The 20122-nt window shown below is 46.4% G+C and overlaps 1 protein-coding gene across 4 annotated transcripts; it reads right to left on the reverse strand.

Annotated features, from left to right (window-relative positions):
• Positions 1–683: 683 nt before the first annotated feature.
• Positions 684–19106, reverse strand: hivep2b (HIVEP zinc finger 2b). 4 transcript variants are annotated; one of them, XM_086048851.1, is made up of 7 exons: positions 18976–19106; positions 7534–11171; positions 6342–6499; positions 6090–6265; positions 5365–5463; positions 4545–5260; positions 684–3852 (listed from the first exon to the last, which is right to left on the reverse strand). In XM_086048851.1, exons 2-7 carry the CDS (start codon positions 11086–11088, stop codon positions 3508–3510), a joined length of 5049 nt encoding a protein of 1682 aa, XP_085904977.1. In that variant the 5' UTR covers positions 11089–11171; positions 18976–19106; the 3' UTR covers positions 684–3507. The 4 variants fall into 4 exon arrangements, with proteins under 4 accessions (XP_085904977.1, XP_085904979.1, XP_085904976.1 ...); XM_086048853.1 differs by lacking the exon at positions 18976–19106 and adding an exon at positions 15222–15511 and having other exon boundaries at positions 4545–5257; XM_086048850.1 differs by lacking the exon at positions 18976–19106 and adding an exon at positions 15222–15511.
• Positions 19107–20122: the final 1016 nt, after the last annotated feature.

Below are 20122 nucleotides of genomic sequence, written 5' to 3' on the forward strand. Positions count from 1 at the left end.
ATGAAGCTGAACTAATGTAAAGTTTGGTGAATAACACTTTTTTTTTTTTTTTTTTTTTTTGCGCAAAAAATATTAACATTTTGATTGAGTTGACTTGCGTGGAAAAAAAAGTACAAAATGTTGAGTTCTTGCTTAGCAGTTTTGTGCCGTCCTTGAATGGTCTTTTTTAAGCGAGAGAGCCCTTTGCACTCGGGGGAAAAAAAAACCCTGCGTGTGGTTATTTTGTTGTTGGTTTAGGAGAGAGGGTCTTTTATGCATGCATTGAGAAATGTATGATCAAAAATGAAATGTATTAATAGCATTTATTGATTAGGAAGTGTTTGGTCCTATGTACCACCTGCAGTCGACCCCATGAAAAAGTGAGGCCCCTCCTCCATCATTTAAGTTGCCCATTCCTGCCCTAAGCAAAACCCTCTGAGGTGACATAATTTGCGCTATAACTTCAGCCAGTAATTTCCCACTATTTCTGGAAGCCTTCATTTTCAGCTTCCATTGCAACGTCGCCGGTGAGTCATTTTCACCCCTCCTCCTCCTCCAGGCGTTGGAACAAAGCGTGAAATAAATTGTCAGACACACATTCCTGGGTTAGAATTATATTCTCTTAAAACAATTTTGAATTGAATCTGAGCACCAAATGATAATAATAGAATAGACCTACCCCCCCCCCCCCCCCCCCCACCACCTCAAAAGCATCGGAGGCATTCCATCCCCAACCGAGCAAATTTGACGCAAACAAGTCAAACGATGGATTGGCTACTGAGGATTTTTGTCCTCAATAAATCTCAGCTGAGAGGTAAATGATTCGTCCTCGTCGACATATGAGAGGCACAATGCACTTCAGTATATATATATATACTATGTGTATATGTATATATATTCATGAATACATAATAAGAACCAAACACAAACACAATCCGGGTACATAGGCTTTCGCCTTCACATCGGATGAGCGACCTGCTTTGAGGGGAAAAAAAAGTGATCCAAATCTGCAAGACGCGTCGTTAAAGCAGTGCACCTTTAAAAAGATGATGTATGTAAACATGAACGCAGTTCGGCAAATCCCTTCCGACGCAAACGCGGCGACGGTTCAATAAAAAGCTCCACCGCATCGCCGGCATTTATGTCAATACAAACGAGCCACGTTTAAAAAGTTTTCAGCGTTCCAACATTGCCCCCCAAAAAAATCAAACACGTCTGTATTTACAAAAAAAAGAAGCGTTTGGTGAACCATCGCTTACATTTTCCCAGTAAATGTGGTCAACCGACACACGCGCAATGTAAGTAGGGATGGGCATTTGACGATATTTCTTTAATATACTCATCGTGTAAGGTGGTTGCAAAATCCCGAAATAATTTGAAAGCTATTTAAATAACAACAAAGACGACCAAAAATATTGCCTGAAAATGACAGTCTATTTATTTATTTATTTATTTTTGAATTCTGAATTTGAGATGACACCCATTTAATACAACAGAATTAGCATTAGCAATAATCAATTCAACTTGATTATTCAAATTCATCATTCAATGTTAATATTGCACCCTTTGAATATTTACAAATGTAAATAATAAATAAATCTTTGAACAGAAATGTCGCTTTCTTAATTCATATACCATGGGGGCACATTCAAAAATGTTGGACCCGGGTAGTGAATTTATAAATAAATAAAATTATAAATAAATAAAATCGTGTTTCTTTATTTTAACATTTATTTTTAACTATTTATTATATTCTATTATTTATTCAACTATCTATTTTAATATTTGAACGTGAAATGGCAATTGGCTAGATTTCCTTCATCTAGTTAGCTCATTAAAAATACGTTATGCTGTATAATAACAACAAGACCAAAAGTATTGCCAGCAGAATAATTGTCATCCTCATTTTGAAATTAAAAAAAACATTTTTCAATTTTTTTCAACAAACAAATTAGGAGGGTTAGTCAACAAAATAAATTGACTTTTTTTATTTTTTTATTTTTATGTTATATGAATTTTTACAATTGTATATAAATTGTGGCACAAATCTAATTTGACAGAATTCACGATGATCGGTTCAACTTGATTATTCGGGTCAATATTAAGATATCGTGTAATTAAATGTAAATGTAAAAATAGAATTACATTTCATTATTTGCTCTACATTTTGAACTTTCATGTTTTTAACAGTGAAATGTGGGTTGGCATTTGACTATAAGTCCCTATTAAAGTATAAGTATGATTTTCGTCCGAAACATAATATGCATTTTAGATGGCACATTTTGACATTACTCCCAACGGTCAATTCTACCTGCTTATGCCCATCCCTAAACATTACCTGCGACAAGTTTCTTGTGCACGTTTCTCTTGACAGCGTTATATAAAAAAGAAGTGGAATGTCTCAAAAAGCGCCCAAAAAAACAAAATGTTTCCCCACGTCGGTCATTCCCGACATCAAAACCTGACAAAGTGCATTGTGGGAACACGGCAACTACTTGCTATGATGGTCGATACAGAAGAGGAAAGAGAGCAAAAAGATATCAAAAGCAACGCCAGCATGGTGGCTCACTGCATAACTTGCATCACTGCTGCATAATAAGTACATATATATTATATATATATATATATATATACCATATATAAATAGTAGTCAAATATTTAACAGTATCAATAAGTGCTTACATCCTAATATATAAATACATCTTACAGTAAATTACATGTTGACTTCCTGTAATTTTTGTGCAATAGCAAATCTCATGCAAGATAAAAACCACAACATTAAGAAAAAAACAAAACTTCTTTTTGTTGTTCTTTTTTTTTTTTAAAAAAAAAAAAAAAGATGAATCAAGCTTGCAAAGCTCTTCCTCGACCATTTTAACCACCCTCCCAAGCAAAATAAAGGCACAGACCCCCGTCGCGCAAGAAGCGTCAAATCTCATCGTACGCTCACCCACCCTTTTTTTTTCATTTGAAATATAAATAATGACCTTACCGCACTACTGTATCACACCTCGATATGAGTACATGAAACAACAGTCTATTTGCAAAGTACACGTACGTTAAAATACACCGCGTCTAAGAAGAAGGAGGAAGGGTGTGTGATACGTAAAAGGACGTGGGTTTTTTTTTTTTTGTTGTCGTTTTTTGTACAGTTATCTATAAATATAATTTATGTGCAATTGTATGCAAACTGCTATGTCAAACAAAAGGCATATTAGCATTATACAGTATATCTCTTCATATTGCACCTGCACCCAATGAGAATAATAATAGTTAATAAACCGTTGCTCGTCCAGTCCAAAAAAAAGCCTAGAAGCCGTGTTGTCATATTGCCTCGGTCGGGACCCAAACAAATGGGCGGTGCCCCAAGGTCCCCCCAAGGGGGCGCTTATCTAACCAAGGGTCCCTTCGTTTTGATCGAGAGCAAGGCGGTCTGAAGAGAAGAGCGGGATTCCTTGCCGCCAAGGATCTTTGTCGTCGTATTGCCAAAGTCGGGACCCCGGCAAGTGGGCGGCGGCCCGAGGGTCTCTAATGCGGCTCCTCCGTGTTGATCTTGAGGGAGGCGATGGCTTTCAAGCACGTTTGGACGTTCTCCTCCTGTCCGCCGTCCCTGATCCCCGAATCCAGACTTGGCTGCTCCTCCTCCTCCTCCTCCTCCATCTCTGAGGCCCCGCGGGTGGCTCCCTCCTCGCTCGGTGGGCTCGGCGGCACGTCGGACGAGGCGGGGGAAGGAGGCGGCGCCCGGAGGGCTCCTCCGACGGGAAGGAGGGGGAGCAAGCTGAAGGACTGCTGCTGGGAGTGAAGAGGGAGGTGGCTGAGGAGATTCTGCAGGGGACCGCTGGCGGCGGGAAGAATGGAGATGTTCCTTTGCTCCTGAAAGACACCAAATCAGTTGGGGGAAAGTTTGGTTTAAGGAGAGCTAATAAATGAGGGGAGTTCCATCCAACAATTCCATCTTCACCCCCCCCCCCAGCAATTTTCCAAGTTCGGAGATAGTATCCGATCCGTTAAAGAGGCATTGACCCAACAAAAACCGATCCAAAGTACAAGAGGGATCATTGACACTAGCCAGTGTCCATCTTCACGTCATCTCACCTCGACCTCAGGAATTCTTTTGCTTTCAGGTCGGTAAAATGTGCACCGACCCAACAAAAACCGACCATGGATGCTACGTTTTTTTTTAGCTACGTATTCGCTCTAAGACGGGGCTGCCCAAGTCTGGTCCTCTAGAGCCCCTATCCATCCTGTTTTACGTTTCCCGCCTCCAACACAACTGATTCGAACGATCGGGATCACTATCAAAGCTCGCTGATGATCCGATCGTTTGAATCGGGTGTGTTGGAGGAGCGAAACATGTAAAACAGGGCTGGATAAGGGCTCGCGAGGATCCGACTTGGGCACCCCTGGTCTTCTGTAAACCAAAACAAGAGGGGAGAGCAATCACGATCTGACTTCGTCCACCAGCAATTTCTTTGAGTTCTGATATAGTAGCAGAGCCGTAAGAGGCATAGACAAAGACTGATTGTTGTTATATAAAAAATTTTTTTAAAAATGGCGCTACGTACCAGTTCCATCTCAAAGGCTCCTTGTTGCTGGGCCACGTCGATCTTGACGTGCTGTCTGCTCTTGTCGCTGCAGCCTCGCTGCTGATGGGATCCGCCCCGGCGAGGCGAAACGGCCCTCAGCACTACCCGCTGCCTGCCCCGCAGGGCCGACTCCCGCTTGCCGGCCATCTCCGCCCCGGGCGACGTGGGCCGCTCTGGCGCCACGGGAGGGGAGAGGTGCTGAATGGGCGAGAAAGCGGGCGAGCCGGGCCTCAGCGGGGAGGCATCCCATCTGGGGGCGCAACGGCCCCGCGGTGAGAGCTCACGCCTCGGGGACGGGTATCGCGGACGGGAGGGTGACGGCTCCCTGATGGGGGACTCCCAGCCGGGCGAGAGGAGACACGACGAATAAGGGTCGAAGAGGAAGCCGGCCTGATCTGGGGACAGAACGCTCAGCGAGTCATCCTCCGCGGTCTTGTCTCTCTGGTCGGAACCCGGCCATCTGCCGGAGACGGTGACGGTGACCGGCAGGGACGTGACGCCGCTGCCCGGATGCGGACTGGTGCTCCTGGAACCCGGCTTGGGCGTGGAGTCGCCCTCGTAGTCGTCGTCCTCCTCCTCGTCTTCATCCACGTCATCGGCGTCTTCGTCCATTCCGTCGGAATATTCGGCGTCGGAGAACTGATGTTTGGCCGCAACCGCCACCTCCGCCTTGGATTCTTGCGGCGTCTCGTCTACTTTAAAAGAAAAAACATTGCTTCAGATAAGGGTATGTTTTTTTTTTTTTTTTTTGTAATATTCATAATTATGTAGTATGTACATACGAGCCAGGTGTTCTTACCAATTTCCTGTATCTCCGTCTCATCCATCGTCACCGACACACCCAGCTCCAGACATTTCTTCATGTGTGCCTTCGACTTCATGTGCTTCGTCAGGTTTCCTTTTCCACAAAAAAAAAAAGAGATTGACCTCAATTTTTGGCCTATGTGAGCAAACGAGCACTCGGCAGAAAGAAAAATTGCAAGAAATCAGCTGATTGCGTAGAAGCTCCAAATAGACCCGCCGGTGTTCCGCCGCTGCTGCATTCGCGCATTGTGATTTTCAGACGCATTTTTGGTCTTTCCAGACTTTTGACTCAATCTCACGAGGGTGACGAAACATCCGCTTCATAACTAGCGTGCGTTCAAGTTTTTCTTTTTTTTTTTTTAAACGGCTTACGCTAAGCGGAATCCCCGGTCGCATTGTCGCCAAAGGTAAAATCCTGGTGTGGGTTCCTGCGTCTTTTGGCGCTGTAAATCCTTTGTTGTTGAAAGTGAAAGCTAGTTGCCGTGACTTGTTCTCCTTCATATTCTAAATGGAAGACCTTTCCGCCACGGAAGTAGAAGAACGGTAGTCATGGCAACAAGCTTACAGTTTCCACAAGGATGATGTGGCAAGTGTTTGAAAAAAAAAAAAATGTTCGCCTCTACTTGGCGGAAATTTCCTTTCAGGCATCTGAAGTCGACGCGGTGGGTCTTGCATGCACGGAAATTCACCGCACTCGCCGCTTTGCCGACCGACACTCACCTTTCGTTTTGAACGCAAAGTTGCAGACCTTGCAAATGTAAGGCCGCACGTCCGTGTGGGTCCGAATGTGTTTCTTGAGCATGCTGGGCTTCTTGCAGCGGATGCCGCACTCCTCGCAAATGTATTTGCCCCGACCGCGGCCGCGGACGTACACGTAGTCCTCGTTGGATTTGTACCTGGCAACACGAGAAGATAGTGAGTGGCAAGTACTTATGAAAGAGCGGCCGATCTCCCCGGGGCCGGTTGACTGACCCTCCCTCGAAGATCTTGACACGCGTCGGAGCCGTTTGGGTATTTGACGCCTCCCTCTCCTTCCACTCCTCTTTGGCAGCCTTCAATCGGAAGCTGGTGTCTTTCACCTTCTTGCCCGGGTTGACGTCGGCCTCTTTGGGCTCCGGTTTCCTCTGCAGCTGATTGGGACCAGCAAACGTATTGTTAACACGCTGGATGTAACGTGACTCGGCCGGCCACTGTTGCCTCTTACACGGATGAAGTGCACTTCCGCAGCTGGGAATGACCCTGCCTTTTTTTTTGGTTTTTTTTTTTGTTTTTTTGTTGGTCTGATCGGCTTTTGTGGCCCGTGTAGCTCTGCACGGGATATTGTGATTTCCGACTAGCTCCGGTGGTTTTGTTCGCTCGTCTACAGAGGTCCATTTGCGCAAATTTGTACGAAGAGTTTTTTGCTAACGCAGTCGTCAAGTCAGGAAACACTTCAAGGCTATCTAAAAATCAAGGATTGTGAAAAATGTTACAAGATATTAAACAAAAATATTTGTTGAAAAGTATAGATATTTGGGGAAATATACAAAATTTTGCAGAACATTGAGAAATGAAAACAAAACACAATATGAAATATGACACAAAAATACACGATTAGGAAAAAAAATTGATTCGAAGAAAATAAGGGGGAAATCATACAAAATATCAGAAAATTTCCTACCAACAAAGTTATACGTAAACCCAAAATATTAATTTGATTAAATAGTTGGTTCATTGTTAAAAATTAAATTAACCATACACAACAACAGTTAAATAATGAGAATAAATTCCATTCAAGATTTTAACAAATACAAATAAATCCTAAAGTGAAATATACTTGTAAAATATATCAATATTTATACAATCGAAGATTTTACCAGTTAAAAACCAACACGTTTTACTTGGACCCTTTTGAAGATCATCTCCAAATGTCATGACCCATCAGTCTGTTTTAAAGTATAATGTGACCCTCGACGATAAAAGACGGCCTATCCCTGGCAGTTTTCGTACTATTTTGTTATTTTTAGATTTTCTTTTTTTTTTCTTTTTGGGGTACTTAGGCTATCGTTAGGATTGTGCCTCTGCACCTACAGTAATTATTTGACTTGTGCCACTCTCACCAGCAAACCCCTGTTATACAAAGCAAGGGGGTAGTGGGCGGGGTCTTTCGGCCAAACCTCCTCACCTGGTCAACCGTCTGCCGCCACAGGACAAGGGATGAAACCAGTTTCCCATTGCCGGGCTGACACATGGCAGCCATAGAGTAGATCAACGTGCCCCCCTTCTGTCTGGAATGCAGCAGGGCCAGTGCGGCGCTGGTGCTCAGCTCCGGCGGATTGGGATTGCGCGAGCTAACGTGCCAGGTGGCGTAGACGGAACAGGGAGCACTGCCACCGCCGCCCCCTTCGCCGTTGCGCGAGCAGCTCGGCTTGGTGTAGCTGAGATAACACCAGCTCACACCTGTCGCCGTGCGAAGACTTGGAAAGGGAGACGGCGTCCCCTGATGCTCAGCCTCCGGGACCAGGATGTCCCGGCTGAAGAGCGCCCGCGCCCCCGTGTCCATCTGCGCCCGTTTGTCCACGCCTGCTTCGTTGGGGTACGGAGGCGAGCCGGTACCCAAGGAGCCGCTCTCCATGGCAGACTCCGCGCCGTGGCCGTCGGTCATTTTTCCAGGCGGGATAAACTTGCCCCTGTGTGAGTCATCCTCCAAGTGGCACTTGCCCAGCTCCACTGCGCTCAGCTCCTCCACAATTTGCCCAAACATCCTTTCCTCCTTCACACGCTTCTGCTGCTTGACTTCCATAAAGATGTCCAGGCTGCTGGCGGGCGAGAGCATGCGTTTGTTGGCGCCGCCGCTGGACGCGTTGGTGGTGGAGATGGTCCGGGAGGTGAGGGAGAGGGGGATGCCCGTTTTAAGTTTGGCCGAGGATAGGTCCAGGGCTTCGACAGTGGCCGAGTGCGGGGCGGATCGATTCTGAGAGGCGGTTAGGGCCGGTCTAACTCTGTCGTAGTAATTGTCAAAGATCTGCGAGACGGATGTGTACGTGAGGCTGCCGTAGCTCGGCACATGGGTCTGGATCCTTACGGGGATTAACAAGCCGGGATGCGGGGGCTGGGGGAGCGCGTTCCCAGTTGAAAAGATGGGCAGCGACGAAGGGGTGGCAACGCCGCAAAAGGTTGGCACGTGCAAGGTATCTGTGTCCATGCTCAGTGACTCCTGGCGCACCAGGTTTCCCCGGCGTCTCTCCTTCGCCAGGTCCCCGGGTCTAACTTTGGACGTCGGATCGAGGCTCCCATAGTCGAAGGATACGCTGCGCGCCTCGGGGAACTCCTTGCGCAAGTTGCAAGGCGCCTGCTCTGAGGAGGAGCGTCTCATTTCGTGTTGCTGACGGTGGTGGAGAAGAGAGAGCGAGTGGCCGCTTCCGGGCACAGCTAAGAGCTCGAGAGGCTTGCCAAATTCATCTTGTCTGGCCGGGGAAACTGGCTTTAGGCTCTCCTCCCTGTCAAAGGAGAAGGCGGAGCTGTAGGATAAGTTGCTGTCCTGACTGGGGCTCCGTGAGAGGCTAGTGCAGGCCGACTCGAAACTGGACTCCCCCGAGGAGTTTTCGATGTCGGCAAGGCGCAACCGTTTCTTCTTCGGCGGGAGTTTTTCGGGGGGGAACTGGGCTAAAGTTTCACTCCGCTGCGGCCATTGAAACTCTTCCACGTGCTTCTCCGGCTCCTTCGCCGGCACGTCCGGAGCCTTTTCCGGACTGTCGGGCTCCACGGTGACCCTGATCTCCGGTACTTGTATGTTGGGCTGTCGCACCAGTTTGGCACCCAACTGAAAGGACTGCCTCAAGATGCCATCACCCCTGTCCATCTCAAATGACTCCTCCATGGGTTGAAAGGAGGAGAAGGCCTCCTGTCTCTGCCTGAGACTCTTGTAGGAATCGAACTGGTCGGCATGAGGCCTGTTGATGAAGTTCGTGTGCTGGATAACCGAAATGACATTTCCTAAAGTTTTCCGGGCGCACGTTTCGGGGCTGACTGACACGTCCATGTCGACTCTGTCCAGCTGAGTACTCAAACGTCCTTTCGCCACGCCGACCGCGCCATGGCTGACTAGCTTGGGCTCGTAATCCTTACCGGAGTCCAACATTTCTTCACACTGTTCCTGATGCGCCTCGTACTGAGGCGGCAAATCCTCCTCTTCTCGTTTTTCTTTCCGGCGCTTGCGCGTGGCTAGTTCCATGGCGTGCCTCTGCAAGTTCAGGCTCGGCGGGTAATTGTCCGTCTCCAGTCCCGCGAGTGACATCTCGCCGGCCTTGCCGTGGCCGTCGCTGTCGGCGTGGCCCTCGTGGGATGGCAGCTCGAAAGCAGCTTGCCGCCGGAGTCTCCTCATGCCCGCATTGCTTGTCCTCTCATCGAATGAGTGGCTGCCCCGGAGGGCCTGGGGCATGGTCAGGCTGACGGCCGAGGAGGCGGGCATGGAGTTGCACCTGAGGAGGGTCGCCATGTCAGAGCCGCTGTCCAACTGTGCTTCTTTCACTTCATCCCTGGCGAAGGACTTTGTATTTATTTTGATGGACTCCACTGTGTCCTTTTCCTGGGTGAAAACGCGAGAAACCCCTTTCTCCGAGCGTCTTCCCGCGTCTGCGGAATCTGCGTAGCAGGCAACGTACGCTGTGGCCTGCTTGGGGCTGGGCCTGTAACACTTTCCGAACATAATTTCCTGGTAGGATTTGGCGTTAGAGTTCGGGGGACTGGTCTGATGCTCGGCACTTTCGGATCGGGAAAAGTAGCCGGAATCCGTGCTGCCTTTACTCGACTGACTCGGAAGGGACAGATTGTGTTCGGAGTCGCTGCTCCTTTTTTCCGACAGCCGAAGCGCCAGCCTTTGTTTGATCGTGCACGATTGAATCGCGCGGTTGGCCTCGAAAGGAGGGGCACTGATTTCCGGGAGGTGGGATGAGCTGTCCTGAGTCGACGTCGACATGGCGGATGCCTTTTTGTGAGAGATGAGGTTGAGCACTTTGACGGCGGTTTGATCGGAAGCCTCCGCCGGGGAGTCCAGCAGCAGCAGCGGGTCATTGAACGCGTCCTCGTCAGTGTCTGTACTCTGCTCGGCGTCGGAAAACAACTCCCCTTCGCCTTCAAAAGACCCCTGGTCCATGTTGACGTTCTGAGGGTACGGCGACGTTCCGGCCTTGAGCGAGTGGGCGTGGGACTTCCGGTGTTTGTACAAATTGCTCTTGGTTTTGAAGGAGAACCCGCAGGGGACGCACGGGTAGGGCCGCTCCCCGGTGTGCGAGCGGATGTGTTTCTTAAGCACGCTAGGTTTGGCGCATGCCCGTCCGCAGTAATCGCAAACATATTTCCCGGGCTTCTGCGGTTTCAGCTCAGCCTTACCGACGGCATCCGACTGCAGCTCCATCCCTAAATAGCAACTCTGTTGTTCGGGTGAGCTGGCGGACTTCCTTTGCCTGCCGGTCGCTTTGGCGGCTTGCGGTGAATACGACGATGTTTCAGCGTCTTGAGTTTGGGAGATCGAATCCTCAAAAGTCAATGATTTCCTAGAGTCGGTCACTTTTTTGGAACCGCATGTGTCTCTGGCCAGGCCCTCCTGCAGGTGCTGGTGCCACCCTTTGCCCACCATTTCCACCGATGGACTCCTACTTATCTCGGGCGCGCATTTTTTTGGTGCGGCATCTCTGTCCTGACCTTCCGGAGAGCCTGTGGCAGTTTCGAGTGACTCCATTAATCCGACGTTGCGATCCTTTCTTGGGGATAATATTTCTTAGGTGTCAGTAGTGGTGCTTATATACACGTGCGACGTCTCATCTGCAATAAAGGAAAAACAGAAAGCGGGGCTTCAGTGAGGATTTAGCAGCATGAGCACTGAAAACTCAGCATCCTGGCCCAGAAACGTCATCTCCCCCACACAAACACACACGTCCGTGCCACCAAATGATGAGGGCCCCAATTGTTGAGACTTCGTAATTACGAGTCGTCGCGTGGTTTCTTTGTGTTGCGAGCTCAAATTTGAGTTTCGAGGGCGCTTCACGTTCATTGAACAGTCAAACACACAAATATAAAATGAGAACACTCGCCAAGAGCTGCTGTAGCGGCAAATCACGCCCAGATGCTCGCACGCGGACTAACCAGCCCCTCAAGCTCCTGATGTCACTCACTCGGCTACGCCCCTTAAAGGCACACACCCAGCACAAAAGTACTATTGTACATGTAGTAATTACGCTTTCTAAAACAAGCCAAGAAAATATTTCCATTCCTAGTCGGAACTTAAATTCCCCTATTGATGTATGTTGTTATTCATTGGGGGAATTTAAGTCCAACCTTTTGCCGTGACCGCTTTTCTTGAAACAGGATCTCAAGTCCCGGTTGGAAAAGTTCTTTTTTTAATGTATCATATTGTTGGGAAATAGTATGCAGAAGTCATCTGCCAAAGTGGCTCTGGCGGTGGATGGTATCGCTTGTCTGTCTGCCGGTTGGATTATTTTAGAAGTTACGAGCAACTTTTGATGGAATAGTTTGAGAGGGTTAGGGTCGGATGGAGTCAGATGCTCATCCAAATGCCGGATTTATTTTAATGTTGTCTGTTCATTTCAGTTGGATTACCCCCATGTTTAAAACACGCTAAAGTAGTTCTAGTAGCAGTAGTAGTAATCGTGTTTTGGCCCGGCCGATGCGTTCACAGGGTTTCACCAATGTTATCGGAACTCCGTCGTAAAACCGGACCCAATGAAATGACTCAAAGCACACGGCCACAACAACAAAAGAGTTCATCTGAAGTACCGAGGGGGAACGTTTCAGACTTCAACCCCACGGAGACTGCATTTTACCTGCTAAAGCGAAGACTTGAGGGGACTGGATCTGGAGTCAATGCCAGCTGACTTTGGACGAGAGGCAGGGGCACACCCCGGGCTGCTCGCCAGCAAACCACGGAGCGCATACAGACAAATGACTATCGACACTCACGCTCACACCTGTGGACCATTTAGAGTCTTACTTCAAGCTACCGCGCATTGTTTTTGGAATGTGAGAGGAAGCCGGAGTACCGGAGAAAAAAACCCTTGGAAGATCAAAGAAAACATGCGGTTCCCCACACAGGAAAGTCTGAAATTTGGACCCAGACTCTAATAAGTGCGAGGCAGATTTGCCAACCACTAGTCCACAGAGCTGCCCATCGTCAATCCCGCCATGCACGCATACCGAGTCACTGGTTTCATCTCTGTGCCGGAGAAGAAATAGACGTTCAGTAGCATCATCACCACCTCGTATTCCCTCACGTCTCACACTCGGCAAAGAAACGCCATCGCCTCATGAATTCTGGCAATTGGTTTAGCCTTAACACCGGAGAGCACATTCTCCTCCTCCTCCTCCTCCTCCTCCTCCTCTTCATCCTCTCGCTATCAAATGCTGTGTCCTCCCTAACGAGGTTATGTAAGATTATCTGGTTCAAACCCTCCGAGTTCCCCCGTAATTAGGACATCCTTTCTCTCTCTCTCTCTCTCTCTATATATATATATATATATATATATATATATATATATTTTTTTTTTTTGTCCATCTCTCCTTTCTTTGTTAGCGCGCCACGGACGCACTCGGCCCAGCGCGGTTCACCGAGGATGCGAATCCAAGGTGACTCGCCGCATGCGGTCAGTCGCGTGAAAAGAACCGAGGAGGGAAGGGAGGCAAATTTGAGCGCTCCATGTTACAAAGGTGGTTTGGGGAGCCAAAGCCACTTTTCTACTGCACGGTACCTGCTCGGCTTTAAACAACATGCTAATGTTAGCTTGGCCCGTTGCTGTGCCACAGTCTTCATTTTGCTGTTTTCTTGCTTACGATACTTTGCTTTACTTTGAATTTAGAAGCAGATATAGGATAGAGCGTTGTGCGCTGATGTGTTGAATGTAGCGTTGTTTTATTTTGCGATTTCTCATTAGCTTGGCAGATGTGGCGTGTTTTTCTCGGGTTTCCATTTGAAAGGCTCGATTTGACCGAGGCACCATTTTTTTCATGTATTTTCCAACATGTCCAATGTGGTGGCTTTTTCCCCGTTTCCCGTTACAGTATCTCAATCCAACCGTTGGCTTTATTCGGCCAGTACGCTCAATGCGGCAGGTGTTTTGTAGTTTCCTGTTAGCGTAGCTTGATCTGACTAATGTGATGCGCTTTCCTCAGTTTCCTTTTAGTGTGGCTTGATGCGTTCAATGGGATGGGAGTTTTCAATTTCCCATGAGGCTACGCATTAGCATCACTCGATCCAACCAATGTGTTCATTGCAATGTTTGTTCAGTTTCGTGTTAGCATAGCTTGATCTGGTTAGCAAGGCTAGTTGGGTTCAATGCGGTGGGTTTTGTCGCAATTTCCCGTTAGTTTGGCTTCAACTCAACATTTTTTTTTGCAAAATTCACGTAGCTTGATCCAACCAATGCATTCAACGTGACATTTTTCAAAGTTCCACTTTAGCGTGGTTTTAGTTGACTGATGTGTTTAGCGAAGCAGGTTTTTCACAGATTTCAGCCTAAATTGATGCCGCTGATGCGTTCAATGTAGGCTTTTTTTGTAGTTACCCTTGGCGTGGCTTGATCTGAAAGATGCATTCAATGTAGCGGGGCATTCACAGTTTCTCGTTAGTACGGCTTCATACGTTAAATGTGTTTGTTTTTTTTGTCGCCAGACTCATTTCAACTGCTGTGTTCAATGTGGTGGGTTTTGACAGGTTTCTAAGTGGAAGTTAGCAAAGATGTGGCTTTTTTTTTTTTTTTTCCTTTGTGGTTTCCCATTATTGGGCGCTGATGTGTTCAATCCGGTGTGTTTTTTCCGCACCTGCCCATTACCGCGGCTTGATGCAAAGATTTTTCATTTTCCCCTCAATACAGCTTGCTGTTAGTGATTTGAGCGATGCCTTCAATGCGGCTGCTTTCTCGCGGCTTCCAGTGACCTGACTAATGTGGCAGGCTTTTCAAGGATTTGTGTTCATGCGAGTTGAATTCCTTCAATGTGGTGGGATTTTTTTTTTTTTTTCACAACTTCTCATTCACATGGCTCAATCCAAGCCAATCAAGTTCAATGCGACGTGTTCATCTGATTAGCGTGGCTAGATGGGTCCGGTACGTTGATTATAGTGGGTTTTTCAGTTCCACTATGTGGAACTGGATCTGAAAGCTTGTTGTAGTTTCAGTTGGCTTGTGTGGCTTGATCCAATTGATGCGTTCAGCGCGACGATTTTCACAGATTTCAAAATAGAATTTAGCCTAACTCAATCTGACGTATGTGGCATTTTTCACCTAGTTTACCGAAAATGTGACTTGATCCGGCGGGATTTTTTTATTTTCTTGCAACTTCACATTCATGTGGCGTTATCCAACCGATGCGAACCGATCGAGGAATACATGTGACATGTTTTCACAGTTTCAAAGTGGAAAACAAGGCACTCCTAACTGAGGCGAACGAGCTGAGCCGATTCGGCGCTGTGCGGTGGAAAAGCGGGTTAATACAACAAACATTCTGGGGTGGCGGGGTATGCTTGTGGGGTGGGGGGGGGGTTGCTTTGGAGGCTCCCTCCTCAAGGTCGATCTGACCTCATTGCTTAGTTTCCATCCCCCTGAGGTCCTGAAAAGACGACTGCGGCGTATGCCAGATTAAGCCCGTGTTTCGGCGCGCGCACAAAGACACAGACGCATGTCGTCGTGTTGCACCTGTGCAACAAATGCATGACACAGCAGCGGTGTGAGGTGCAGGTGGGTGGGAAAAAAAAAGAAAAGAAACGGACCGTCCCTTTAACGGCGAGCATCCATAAATATCACAATGACATTCACACGCATGCAGAACAACTACCCCCCCCCCCCCCATGATCCTCGTACAAACCTGACATTTCAACCCCCTCCTCGCCTTCCATGTCCCGCATCTTCATTGCTCACCCCGCACCGTCCATTCCGCCTCCACCGGGATAGGGGAAAAAAAGGCGATGGTAAACGTCCCATCAGTCCGGAGCGGCGGCGGCGGCAGTAGCGGCGCACATTTGGAGCGTTCTATTGATGCGAGCCAGTCACCAGAGAAAATACCCAAGCATGACGTGCAGACCCGGGTACAAAAATAGCAAAGGGGCCCTGGGAGGGATTACACAACGGCCCACGTTTCAGGGCGCTTTTCCTCTCCGGCTCTGGCAGCTCACTCAGGCTGGGTAGGAGGAGGAGGAGCACGAGGGAGGGAGGGAGGGAGGGAGTCAGATGTCATGATCATTGTCAAAAGCTGCTCTTCATTCATCAAGAACTGAGAACCTCCCTTCAAAAGGCGCAATTCAGATGGCGTATGACGAGGAGGAAGTAGGAGAATGGTGGGGGGAAAAGAAGAAAAAAAAAAAAAAAAAGCCTCGGGGCTCTTTTGTGAGATGCTCGGAGCTTCCCGTCACGACGTCCGCGGCCTCCATTCCCAAAGGAAGAGAACCATCGACGTCGTGACGAGCCGTGCGGGGCACAATGCCGCCAGATGATGTGCAGCTGCACGCCGCATCCTGCGTGCGTGCGCCCGCCCGCCCGCCAGCCTCTTCAAACCTCAGCACTACTACGCGCAATATTCCTGCCATGCAGAGTACATCGATTCCTTTTGGCGTTCATATAGAAAGAAATACACAGAGAACAATGTGACCACAGATACGACTGATTACAGTTGGGGCGAATCTTCAAGATTCGCCCACACGCAATGGCAAACACTCAAATTCTTTACAAGTGACAGTCGCCCATCTGTCGAGTGCACATGGTGCAAATTGGGTAGCAATCGGACAGAAATCTCTAGCAGCGGTTTGTTTTTGAAGGACCCATGAAAATGTGCAACATGAAACCAAAATAACTCCAAATTGGCCACTTCAACCCAAAATGTCAGACGTCCTGTGTCCTTTCAAGCATGGCTTCTTGAGACATTTTTGTGGGTCTAGTCATGATAAGCATGCCGACGAAATGTCACGTTGCTAAGGGAAACTGGCTTCGGCGGTTGAAATTTTTACAGTAGGATCTATAGGGCTGAAACAAAATGGCCGCTTCAACAAAATGGCTGCTTTCCTGTGCCGTTTCAGGTATGGCTTCTTGCCACATTTTTTGGTGGGTTTACTCATGATGGACAGGCTGGCCAAATCTCATGTCTAAATTAAACTGCTCCGAGGATTAAATTTTCAAAACATTTGCAACACAAATATCAAGTACTTAGAAGTTTTTTTTATTTTACCAGTGGTAAAAAACACTGACAAAAACAAGTTTAATATATAAGTTAAAAAATATATATATATATATATATATATATATATTAGGGGAGTCACAAAATTCAATTAGAATCGGAAAATCGGTTTTGATTTAACCAAACCAAATTGTTCCATTTTAAAATGTATTTCCTTGAATCGTATCGCGTCCCATGTATTGCAATATGTAAAGAAAATGTAAACATTAAAAAAAAGGTTTCCATGACCGTTTTCTTAAGGCCATCACACTTTGGATGAGACAACGATGCAAAGCAGAAATATTTTCAAAGCGGGCAATGGATTTCAGACTCTGAACCACATCCGGCACTCCCGCAGGTGCTTGCTCGGCCTCTCTTCTTTTTTTTTTTTGTTGCCGTTATTATGGGATAGCCACTGCACTCCTCGGCTAAGTGGCCTAACAAGCGGAGAATGCCGAGCGTGTGTATTGAAAGAGGAGCTCCTCAGGGCGCTATTCTTAGTCATCGAGCGTGGAACAAGTCGGAGCTCGCTTGCGGCTCCATTATGCAGCATAGGATGGATGAGAAGGGGTCGAGGAGGGGTTGGGGGGGGGGCTAAAATGGCTGCAGTCAAGGTCGAACCATGCACTCGTCTATAAATACAAATGCTCCCTCTCAGGAGGATGCACACTTGCTAGGAACAGCTGAGCGGGATTCCATGTTGCCCCACATCCCTCCCCACCCCAAATGAGCACATGACAACACAGTGAATGACGGAGATGGGGTGTGGGGCGGGGGGCGGGGGCGGGGTGGGGGGGGTTATGAATGAGGGTTTGAGGGTTTCTCCCAGGCCACTCACGAACTTCACACATCATTCACCTTCATCCTTCCGCCGACGCCGTCTCTTTAAAATCAGAAAATAAGCTTGACACCTAGTGGCTCGTCGTCATGGCAACAGAGTCTGCCACAATGGCCCCGCTTCCTGTCGGCATATATAATTACCAGCAAATGTTGGAAGGAAAAAAAAAGGAGGGGGGGCGAAGCGTCGTATTAAATACAGATATTAAAAACGCATTCAAATCGGACTTTAAACATGTTTAAATTAGCATGTCATTAATTCCACGGCCATTTGTTAGAATACTACCATAAAACAGAAAAATACTCAAAAGTACATGTATATACTTTTTTTTTTTTTTTTAGAAAATTTGCAACTGTACTAGTGGGATTTACTATGACAGTATTTCTAATAGTATAATAAAATATATGTTAGAGGGATGAATAAATTATAAAGACAAAAAGATAAATAGAACAGAGTCATGTATTTTACTGTATAGGTTTGTTCATTTGTTACTATTTATAATCATAAAAGAGCATCCAAAAGATGAAAGATAATATATACTTTGATTACGTTCCTTAAAAAATAAGGGTCTTAAAGTATATTCTACTTATTATGAGCGTGAGTTTAAAAATAAAGAATAATATCTGCGACAGTTTTCAACGTGATTTAAATGGTTAAATGTAAGGATTTTTCTAAATATTCTAAATTTGACACAATATTAAATATAAAAAGGCACATACTGTATGTATACATAGATATGAACGTCAACAACTAAGTGACAGTAAAATTATTCTAGCTACTCGTTTGAAAAAAATATTGCTTTCAAAAATTAAATCCTATACTGTTTTCAGTTGAAAAAATATGACATGAAAACAGAACAAAGTATTTGCAACGCATTTCAATAAAAACAATAATACAAAAATAAAACAACAAAAATACAAAATGTTTCAACAAAATTGTGTGGAAAAAGATGGTATTTTCTATATGTCCTTGTGCGTATGAGTGTGTGTATTTTATGCTAAAGAAATACCTGTAACAACAAATTTCAGAGCAGTTACCTTATTTGGCCGCGTTTGGGTGTATCTATTGCAATATAAAACTACAAATGAGTATGATTTTTCCAAATGAAATGATCTTTAAATTCAAACATGGCTTCTTTTGCTTGGTGTTGTCGGAGCAGCTATCACGTGCCTGCCTATATGGGGATATCCGGCTCACGGCGCGTGCATGCGCGCGCGCGCGCGTGTTGTTGTTGTTGAAGTGGGGGAAATGCATGGACCCGAGAACCCCCTTGGTCGCCCCCCCATCTGCATGTCATGGAACATTTGCAGAACAGGGACCTCCCCCCCGTTCAAAAGCGTGCGGCAGCGGGGAGGGAGCACACATAATGCCCCCCCGCACTGGAGTCACCCTCTCAGGTGACAAACATCGCCCCCCCCCCCCCCCCCCCACACACACACAACCAACCCCCTCCCCACTAATGACCCACACACACACACTCACCACTAGCAGCCTAAATTCGGCTCGGAACAAGCGATGCGCCAAGGAAAAAAAATAATCAGAATGGGGGGGGGGGGAAAGACGGCGGAGGCTTACCAGGTATTAGACGGCACCCATACAGCTTCATTGGACCCCGGGTGGACGGATGTAGGAATCGTGGGGGCGGGGTGGGGGGTGGGGGGGTGCGGTGAGGATGGTGTCCGTGGGGGTCGCTCTCTTTCCGGAGTCGTCCTAGATGAGCTTGGAGCGTGTCCTTACGTCTCCTTCGGAGTGCAGTGCAGCCAAGCGCCACCAGAGGTCGCAAAAAAAACCAACAGCTCAGAGCGTTTGATTCACAACGCCAGCTAAGAAATATTCACAGTCCCGCTCCCAAAGAGAAAAGAAACAACATGTTCATTATTCGTTACAAAATGTACACAAAATATGTCGTGGGAACGACCAATTGGATACGATGCACTGGCTACAACATTAGGTACGCCTTGCCTATTAGGGCCTCCCAGAGAAGGAAAAAATAGCACAGGGCAACATATTTTTACGACGTTTTTTTGCTCTGCGATTCAGAATTTGCCCTCACATTTTTTTAGTATTTTTTATAATAAAATAATATAATATGGAATATAGTAATATATTTAGGTTGGGTTCAGCAACAGGTAGAATTTTTTTCTGAAATGTCTTTTTTGTGTGTGTGGGGGGGTGTTGTAGGTAGTCATAGATTTACAAGATTCAAGTCATGATAAGGGAATTAAATGGCATGTTATCATCCAAAAACAGATAAAAAAAAAAAATTTTGTTTAACAGATATTTTCAATGTTAAACACTTTTATGAGAATGCATTTTTTTTTCAAAATGAAGTCATAATTTCTAAGAATACAGTCAGATTTTCAAGAGATTTTAAATTATCAAGGGAAATGTGCATTTGCGAGATTAGTCGTGAGAATAGTCAATTTTTTTTCAAGAAAAGGTTTTTGTATTTTCGAAGAAAAAAGTACATTTCCGAGATTAAAGCTCTAATATTAGAAGTCATATAATATGAAGAAAATGTGTATATTTGAGGGAAAAAGTCATTTTTCTATATCCCCATATATTTACAATATTAGAGTGGTGAATAAATGTGTAACATTACAAGAATAAAACCAAAAATATATTGAGAATAATGATAATTTATATTCTAAATAAATCCTATCTTTACAAGATTAGTCGTGATAGATACAAGTTAGATTTATTTTAGATAAATTTGAAATTT

The sequence above is a fragment of the Filicampus tigris genome, chromosome 13 (assembly GCF_054856515.1).
Source record: "Filicampus tigris isolate MCC_2025a chromosome 13, RoL_Ftig_1.0, whole genome shotgun sequence".
Lineage (NCBI taxonomy): Eukaryota > Metazoa > Chordata > Actinopteri > Syngnathiformes > Syngnathidae > Filicampus > Filicampus tigris.

What these genes read in the sequence shown, in the direction of transcription:
- hivep2b (XM_086048851.1), bottom strand. Translation starts at nt 11,088, where the DNA reads ATGGAGTCACTCGAAACTGCCACAGGCTCTCCGGAAGGTCAGGACAGA. An exon ending in GACGGAGATACAGGAAATTG is followed by an intron (nt 5,261 to 5,364) that starts GTAAGAACACCT and finishes TTTCTTTTAAAG; the next exon opens with TAGACGAGACGCCGCAAGAA. An exon ending in GAGCCTTTGAGATGGAACTG is followed by an intron (nt 3,853 to 4,544) that starts GTACGTAGCGCC and finishes GGTGTCTTTCAG; the next exon opens with GAGCAAAGGAACATCTCCAT.